At 57.0% G+C, this 9,121-nt stretch overlaps 1 protein-coding gene across 1 annotated transcript in view; it reads right to left on the reverse strand.

Moving 5' to 3' along the window:
• Positions 1–8,457, reverse strand: part of NECTIN1 (nectin cell adhesion molecule 1) — a 68,600-nt gene extending 60,143 nt beyond the window's left edge. The window contains exon 1 of the mRNA XM_052653230.1: positions 8,379–8,457. Coding sequence (XP_052509190.1) covers positions 8,379–8,457 — 79 coding nt within the window. The remainder of the gene's footprint in view (positions 1–8,378) is intronic.
• Positions 8,458–9,121: the final 664 nt, after the last annotated feature.

Below are 9,121 nucleotides of genomic sequence, written 5' to 3' on the forward strand. Positions count from 1 at the left end.
GTGGCCAACCCTGTGCAATGCCCTGGGGAGTCCAAGCCCCCTCAGCAGTGGACCCTGTCCTTTAGGAGCTCTCAGCCTTATGCAGATAACCCCCAGGCCCAAATAACGAATGGAAAGACGTAGGCTGGCTATCGCCGTGGGTGGCATGGATGAGGTGCTACAACAAGCGGGCGGCTCTCTGAGTGAAAGAGGTCATCTCCGGGGGGGGCCTCATGATGAAACACTCTCAACTTCAGTTTCTGGATATGGGAAATAGGGGAGGGTTGGGGGAATGATGCGTGCAAAGGCACTGGGGTGGGAAAGTGCACAGACTATGTGGCTGGCTGGGAGGGGTGGCTGGAGCTGAGCCAGGGAGGGGGCAGCCATCAGATGCTTCTGTGCTTGTGAGCATCCTTTTCAGGCGAGGATTAAGTATATTCATCCAAGAGGCAGTACAGGCAGTTTGGAGCTGGAGAGCCAGGAGTCGAGGACAGAGGTGACCCAGGGGCTGCTTCAGCGGTCCCCTGAGTGAGAATACTGCTTCCAGCCTCTCCTGCAGTGGGACCCTCATCAAGCTGCAGCAAGGCTGGCTCGGCTCTGAGGCACCTTGTCTACTCACTTTGTCCTAGGAGCTGACAGCATTTGCCCAAGAGAGACCAGGACTAAGGGAGGGGATACCTGGGGTGCTGCTCAGGGGCCAGAGAATGGACCCCATGGGGGCAGCCGACCAATCGCACTTGGGGCTCAAATTCCAAACAAGCTTCAGGGTCTTACAGGGGAGCATCCATCAGGGGCTGGTACAAGTCTCCAGCCCCCTTTTCTCCAGAGCAGGGCTGACTTGCTGACATCTGCCCAAACAGATCAGCACTCCCATCTCCGCTGACTCATTTGGCGGGCGCTCCTGACCTGAAGTGTGGGCTGGCCTGCATGACCCCTGCACGGAGCACTAAAAACCAGTTACTCCGGCCTGGCACTCTCTTTCCTCTAGAAGACTGGGGCACTAAGACGGGGCAAGGTTTCCTTTGCCCTCATCTTGCTTTTCATGGCTACATCCACTGGGCCCTGGTGATGTTTTGGTGATGGGCTGGTCTGCAGGTGGAAAGAGAGATAAAGCAGAAGGGAAGGGGAGGGCAGAGAAGCTGGCTGTCAACAGGCACCAGAATTTGCTAAGAAAGGAATAATCCTGTCTTTGGTGGGATGAACCCCAAGATGCAACCAGTGCTCCAACACAGCCATTGTGGGCAAGTTAATCTACCTCAAGGAGAGGAGTGCGACCAGGAAGGTCCCCACTCCCATCCTCCACCACCCCAAGGCCGCCAGATGGTGAAACTGCATCTGTAGGGGATGCAAAATGCTTCTGACATGGGGCCCCCAGGTCTCTATCCCCACCTTTCGGACAGAAAGGTGGGCTACCATTCAGACGTGTCTCTTGAGAGTGTCCCCAGACCTGTGGCTGTGAGTGGGCTTGTTGTCCCTGTCCCCAAAGGCCTCCTCCATGGAATGACAGTGTTTTGCTGAGCTTCTCAGAAGGTGGACTCCCCTGCCCAGTTCTGGAAGGAGCTGTGTCCTTATCTTCTGAAGGGAGGGGGCAGTGGTGGTGGTGGCATGTAAAACTGAGGGTCCAAGTGGGCAGGAGGAACCCCATGTTTCCAGCTTTGGGGAACATGCATTCCAAGAATGCACAGATGGAGGTGGGGAGGGAGGACCCTACTCAAGCCCATAGATCAAACTCAACTCCCAGTGGGACATTCCTGTGCCCATGGCCACTGGCCTGTTTTGCTGCCTGGGCCACGCCTGCAGCTGTGTCCCAGTGGGGCCACCAAGCCAGCGGAACTAATGTCCTCTAATGAGATCCGGGCCAGAGTGGCCGGGCGGGTTTTATTGTCTGTGGCTTGGTAATGAGACTCCTCATAAACTGGGAATGAAACTGGGATCTGCATGGACCAGAGAGGGGTGGGGGTAGCCCAGGAGAGGGACTTAACTCTGCCTACCAAATCCCAGCCCCTCCCGTTCTCCACTGCTCCAGTCAAGTCCACAAAGCTTTCTGAGCATTGCCAGCACACCGGCTGTATGCCTGCCTGTGTCCTGGAGCTCTGTGCTCACACCTTGGGGCCATGCCCACGTTTTGGGTCAGATCCTGGGAGTGATGCTCTAGCATTTGGAAGGATATGCTCCCCTTGACCCATTCCCCTAGCTGTTCCGTTATTGGGCCTCTTGTGCTTTGTGTCAACGTGAACTGCGGTAAGCTCCAGCAGGGCCACCCTCTAACCTATATATATCTCCATGTATATATATACCTCACTTCACCAGGTGGGGGACGGTATAAGCTGGTGGTTGCTAGCAAAGCAAATGACTGCCCCACTGGACACATTCTGTCATGATCTGCCTCAGCCTCTTTTGCATCTGTCCGTCCCAGTCCATCTCATCTTTCCTCATCTACTGGATTTGGAGTCAGAAAACCTGGCGTCTAATCTGAGCTGGGCAGCAAGGTACTAGATCTACACCTCACTTTTCTCATCTGTAAAATGGGAGAACTATTGATACCCTGTACATGGGGTTATTGAGAGGACCAGCTGAAATTATGAGCTGAAAAGAGTATCACAAATATCTTTATTATTATTGGTGAAAGCATTCAATCTGCAGCAGGAGAAACTGAAGGATTTTCTGTCAGTGAGAAGGGCATGACCTCGGGAGGGATCTCTACCTCTCCGGCTATACCATCTTGCCTGAAGAGCTAGTGCATGGACTGTTTGGAGAGGGGCCTGTGGCCCGTAGAAGTTTGCAGGGGCTGAGTCCCAGGTTCTCCATGCCAGCCTCAGGCTGCCACCCCAGCCAGTGTTCCAGATGGGCCGCAGTGCCTAGCTGGGTTGCAGCCAGGGAGTGAGGTGGGTGCTGGGGAGAGCCCTTGGCAACAGGCTGCAGAACAAAGGCCACACAGCACCTTCTGGTCGTGCAGTGCATGACTACCAGGGCTGGGCTCAGGTAGATGCCTGTAGCCAACCAGGCCACCTGAGTCCCCCACGGCTGCTGCAGCCCTTGCCATCATTTCCAGGTGGGGAAGCGAGGTCAGCAGTGGGCAGGCAAATGAGTGGCTCTTTCTCAAGAGAGTGTGCAGTTGGCAGTGCCCAGCTGGCAGACACAGAGGGAGCCAGGACCACTCAGAGGAAAGGCATAGAACACAGGAGTAGCTGCCACTACTGCACATTTATCACCAGCTGGGCAATGCACTGAGCACTTTCCAAACATTACTGTTGCTCTAATTTTCATAAACCTTTGAAAGTGTAGTAGCAGAAACCCATTTTACAGATGGGAAAACTGAGGCCTACAAAGCAATTTAACCGGGCCCATCAAGCTAGCAAATGGTAGAGCTGGGATTCAAATACAGTCTAGCTGGCCTCGCTTTGCTGTCTTACTCTCCTGGGCAGTCAAGATGGGGTGATCTCCAGGTTGTGGGGAAAGGGACTGAGCTATCTGCTGTTCCCTCTGAACTGGGCCCTGGGACTACAGCTGCTCTGCCCCTAAAAGACTGTGAAGGCACAGATCTCATGAGCCTCTGAGAATACATACCTACTGCCCCTCCCCCACCCGAGGATAACCCTTGGGGTTACCCATTGCCCTGAACAGCCTACATACAGTCTGTGATCAGGAAGGCTTTCTTTGTGTCCTTAGGTTTCTCCTGTGGCACTGAGTTAATCTCTCCTTGTCAGGGTTCAGATATTAGGTCCGATGTGTTTTCGCTTATCTTTCCCCTCTCCCTATTTTCCAGTTCCAAACAGCACAGGAGAATCCAGAGCTTAAAGGGTTAACTGGGCTAAGGAGTGTTATCTCCAGCTCAGGGCTTTCCCTGTGCAAGGTGATCCCAGCTCAGATCTTAAGTTACTCCAGCCCCAGCCAGCACATCTGCTGCTGGCTCTACAGACGTGGTCTCTATGGAGAGAGGCAGACACCACAGGGCAGAAACACTCACCAGCCTGACTTGGGCATCGGGATCTGGGCTCCCAGGACTGCCCTCTTCCCCACCGCTTGCCCTTCATTCCCACTTGCCTTTCCAACAAGGGGACTACTGCTTTCTGCTCTGTGAACTGGGGTGCTCCAGGCACATGTATGCTGCTGAACTGGGCACACATATGGTTCTACAGGGTTTTTCAGAGCCTATGACTCAGAGCTCCTTTTTAAATGCCCAGAGTACATCACCTTTCCCCAGATGACCCTTTTCCTCAAGTATTCATGCAGGAAGCAGAGATGCCAAAGTAGTAGCTGAAAACCTATTTCCTGCGGCCCCTCCTGGCTGCTCAGGAATCCTGAGAAGCAGAGGAAAATCTCTCCAGGTGATCATCTCCCTGTGAGGATCCAGAGGCCCAGCCTGAGATCAAGGGCAGAGCAGAAAAAGAAAGGGGTACTCAGGCTTCTTACCCCTAAAGGGTGTGGCAGATCAGTCTTAGAAGGAGCTGGCTAAGGGCAAATCCTAGGTCTCCTCCAAAGTTACCCTCACTGACACTGATATAAACACAGGCCTCTCACAAAATCTCAGTCAGAAAGCCATAAGAAATCAATTGCATGTGACGATGCATTTGCTGTATATTTATGCCCCTGTCCCATGGTGACACACAATCCCAGTGCACACACTTGTCCTAATCCCCATGGCTCTGTATGTGCACAGTGAATTGTAGATGGCCAACACAAGCACACAGTCTTGCACACATGTGTGTGCACCCACTCTATATGATGGTGAGGCCATAAGCAAATTATCAGAAATGTTATAGCCTAAGTCCCATAGCTGGCTATTACTCCTTCTAGCCTGGCCCACAGGCTGACATTCAAAGTTTAAAAAAAAAAAAAAAATCAGCAAAACAGGTAAATATACATAGATACCCTTTCTGCCCCCACAGCAGGTAGGAGCCATTCGATTTACCAGGTTAACCAGGAAAGACACAATCAGGAAAATTGAAGGTAAATTTACACCTCCCTTGGGTATTTTCTGTTTGTGCTGAACAATGAACATTAGTCAGCTGCTAAACAATGGCAGTTATCAGAGGCACAGCAACTGGGGCTGCCCCCCGGTCCCCACCCTCCCCAGCCTGGCCCACTTGCTCAGTCGTCAGCACTAGGGTTCTGGCCCGAGACCATCCTGGCAGTACACAACTGGGTCCTGGATCAGGCCAACGAGGTGGATTTATTGTGCAAAATTGAGTGGCTGAGAAGGGAATGGACATCATAGTCTCGGCCAGCATCAGGCAACCAGGGGCTGCCTGTCCCATAAACACAGAGAGTCAGGCTCAGAGACACCTTCTAGACCACTCAGCCCCAGGTGCTGGGCCCAGGCACTGCAATATCTCCTCCTCCTGCCTTCCAGCCTTGACTATTTGGCCTTGAATCTGATTCGGAGACACTCCTCTGACATGGGCACTGGGATTCTTGCTTATATTCGCTTGCAAACCCCAGGCCGGCGGAATTGGTTTTGCCATAATGTCCTGCCCAGCAAGCCTGGACACACCACTGTCTGTGAATGATGGGGAGACAGGAAGATAACTCAACAGTCCTGACTCCCCGGGTTTCAAAGAAAACCATCATGACAGCGAGTTCTGCATAGGCTGCAGAGAAGAGGGTGCTGCTGTGGCCCAACAGGTCTTCCGAGGGTGTGCATGACACCTGGGGTGTGTGTTCTCTTCCCAGACAAAAGGTTTGGGGAAGCCAATTAGGGAGGGTGTGGTGTAGGTGGGACACCAGCTCAGCACACCTGCTTCTAAGGCAGGTTCTCTGCCTCCTCTCCTGGGCTCCCCCTGTTCCTCTGGGATGCAGCCCCCGGGGTCCCACTGGCTCTCTCCTCTGAGTGATCAGGCAGAAACCCCAGACTCATTTCAGAGGCTGATGGGGCTCTACTACCCTGCCTGGTAAAGTCAGTGTTGTTGAAGACACACTTCAGTGTTTACACACTAAGAGCCAAATTTGGAGTGTTTTGAAGTCAGGGGGCCACCACACACACCCCCAGGGTGGGGGGGGTCCCCCCTCTCCCATCTCATCAAGCTCCTCTCCTCATCCCTCTATACTCCTTTCCACAGCCCAGAGGAACCCAGAAAAGAGCATCAGGCTGGCAGGTCCCCATGGAGAAGGAGGTTGCCTGAGGGTGATGGTAGATGGGGTTTGGAAGGTGACTTCCCCCAGCCTCTGTCCAAGTGTCATGTGGGCACCGCCACTTCCACCTGTCTTTTCACAGAGGCACCAGGGGCGCGGGCACCAGGTAGAGGAGCCTGGCTGGTCGGGGAGCTCTGGCTGCCCCGCTGATGCTACCCAGCCATGACGATTAGGATTAATCAGGGAGTGCTTATGAAGTGCCCATCTGAGCTGTGATTCCTTATCTGCATCCCACTCCCTCATCTGGAGTTTTGGTTGGGGGGGCCGGTGTCCACACTTGAGCAAGGTGAGAGCATCACCTCCCTGCCCCCACTTCCCGAGTGGGATGGAGCAGCGCAGGCCTCCACCCCTCCAAAGATGGAATTAACTACAGGGACAGCACCACAAAGCTGGGAGAGAGCGCAACAAAAGGAGGGGGGTGAGTTCACTCCCCCTCCCCAAATCTTCCACTCTTTGTCTGACCCAGGATTAGATTAACCCCTAGTAGGCTGGACTAGTCAGGCCCCAGGAAAGCTGGTCTTTTGCTGGGTTCTGAGTGTGGGCAATATGGAATTGAAGGGTTCCAGAACCCCGGTGGTCAGACAAATGCTAGAACCAGAGCTTTCAGCATCTCCTGTTGGCTTCCCTGGAGGTCCAGTGTAAGATGAAAACCTTTCATTCTCACCAGAACCACCCTTGCTGCAAGGGACTCAATCATGCACCTTTGAAATGGGCAGTGACACCTGTGTGCCCTGGAATTCACCCTCATCGACACAGCAGGGCAGCACCCCTACCCCTTACCCCAGGCTGCAGGGCTGGGGGCACCCTGGTGCGCCTTTCACAAGCCACTTTGGAGCCATGGGCCACTCGGAGACATTTGCTGAGCCCTGGCCGGGAGCTGGCGGCAGACGGGGTATAGAAGTGAATGAGGCCAGGTTCCTGCCTTCCAGGAGCGCACCCCAGCCCCACGTCTAGGCAACAAACTGCCGTTTGTGTCTGCCGCATGGAACATATCTCCTCCATATCTCCCTCCGCTAGCAGCGAGCGGAGCCCAGACCCAACATTCTTGCCCCACACAGAGCTGGTCTCTGCACTTTCATCCCTTCTTTTACCACCTAAGGCCAGGGCCACATGCTTCAACCGAGCCCCCACCGTACCCCGCCCTCCCCAACTCCCCCCGCCCCGACCCCAGCTAGGGCGGGAGGTCGTCTCAGGTTTCTTCCACGAAGGCTGGAGGAATCTCCACCCCACCCGCGCCGGTGTCCCCAGCCACCGTGGGAGCCGGGCAGCTTCCCCAGGGACACAAAGGGTTAAATCCAGCCGCGGGGACTCGGTCGGATTTGCCTCCTAAACGCATTTTCCAGTTCATTCCCCAGCACAATACTCCCGGACCGGTCCCAGCCTCCGCCCCTACCCCATCCGTCAGAGGGGCCACCGGGGGCCACTCCGGGGGTCGGGCGTCGGGTTAACCCCTCGGCCGCCAGCATCTCAAGGAAGGACACGCGGGGCATCCTCGGGAAAGTGGGTCACGCAGCCACCTGACTGGCACGAAGCCCGCGGCGCCTCCTGCGGGAGAGCCCCCCAAACTGGGACCGGAGTTCCAAGGCAAAGCCTAGCTCCGCGCTGGGCGGGGAGATTGCGATAGCGCGCCGCCGGGCCTCACCCTCCCGGAAAAGAACCTCAGGTGAGCGAGAAGCCGCCTCTGCAGCAGGAGCCTGCTCCCCGCGCGGGTTGGGGGGGGGGGGGGGGGGGCAACGGGAGGGGGCCGGGGCGCCCGAAATCTCTTGGCAAAGGGGCTGGAGGGAAAAAACCCGAAGCCCCCGCCACCCCTTCCATCCGCCAAGCCCACAGCCCACCAGCTCCGAGACTGACGCCTTCTCCCTGGGGCTGTTGTCTCCTACCCCGAGACGGTGATTACGGTGATTATTTTGCATTTATGTAACATGCAGTGTTTCCAAACTGCTTCCCGAGCTGAGAGCTGGTTATTAAATAAATAGAACGCTATTACATATTATTATTTTTTGTGTGTGAAAAACTGCGCGGAGAAAGTGCTTTCTTGCTACACAGAAACGTGCATCCGATTGCTTCCCTGCAGGGCAGGCTGTTGGGCTCCTCAGACTCTCTCTCCGCTGAACCACCCGCACCCCCTTTACCTAAGCCGTGACCCAACTTTTCTGGCTCCTTTCACTCCCTACAACCCAGACGTGCCCGCCATCCAGCTCCCAGCCCCGGGGAGGCACTGGATGGGGGGTTGGGGGGTGGGGAGGCAGGGGGCGGAACGCGCTCACCTGGGAGGAAGAAGGCGGTCAAGCCGAGAGCGAGTCCCCACCAGCGTCCAGCGGCGCCCGCAAGCCCCATCCGAGCCATCGGGGGCCGGGGGTCCAGCGAGAGGAGCCGCGAGGAGAGCGCTCCTCGCGCTCCAGAAAGCAGCCCGGAAGACGAAGGCGATCCCTGCCGGCCGGCGGGCGCTCCGAGGATCCAGGTCAGCCTCAGCCGTCGGCCGGGGCGGGGTGGGCTGGGTGAGATCGGCGCGGCCGCAATCCGGGCCCCGGGCCGCCGCCGGCTCAGAGGCTCGGCAGATGCCCGCCGCAAGTTGCACGAGTCATGCCCCTTCTCCTCCTCCGCTCTTCTCCCGGTGCCGGTCCCCGCCCTCTTCTTCCACGCAGAGCCGGGCAGGGGAACGGGACCCACCCCCGGCGCGCCCGGCTGCCCGGCGCGGGCTCCCGGCCCCCGGCGCGCTCACACCCTCCCGCTCGGCTCCAACTTGCAGGCGTCCATGGCCGGCCGTCCTCCGAGGGCGGCGGGACGAGTGAGGGCGGCGGGCGGGCGGCGCGGTGGGCTCGGGGCCCAGGCGGCGGGGCGCGCGACTCGGCAAGCCGGGGCGATCGGGCGGCGCGGCTAAGCAGCAGGCGAGCTATCGGGGGGCGCCGCGTCCCCCGCCGCGCCGCGGCCGCTCGCTCTGCCGCGTCCCGGCGATCCGCAACAATGTGGAGCTGCCCGGGCGCCGAGTCGAGCCGCGCTCGCTCCTCTC

Source organism: Budorcas taxicolor, chromosome 15 (genome assembly GCF_023091745.1).
Source record: "Budorcas taxicolor isolate Tak-1 chromosome 15, Takin1.1, whole genome shotgun sequence".
In the NCBI taxonomy this organism is placed as follows: domain Eukaryota; kingdom Metazoa; phylum Chordata; class Mammalia; order Artiodactyla; family Bovidae; genus Budorcas; species Budorcas taxicolor.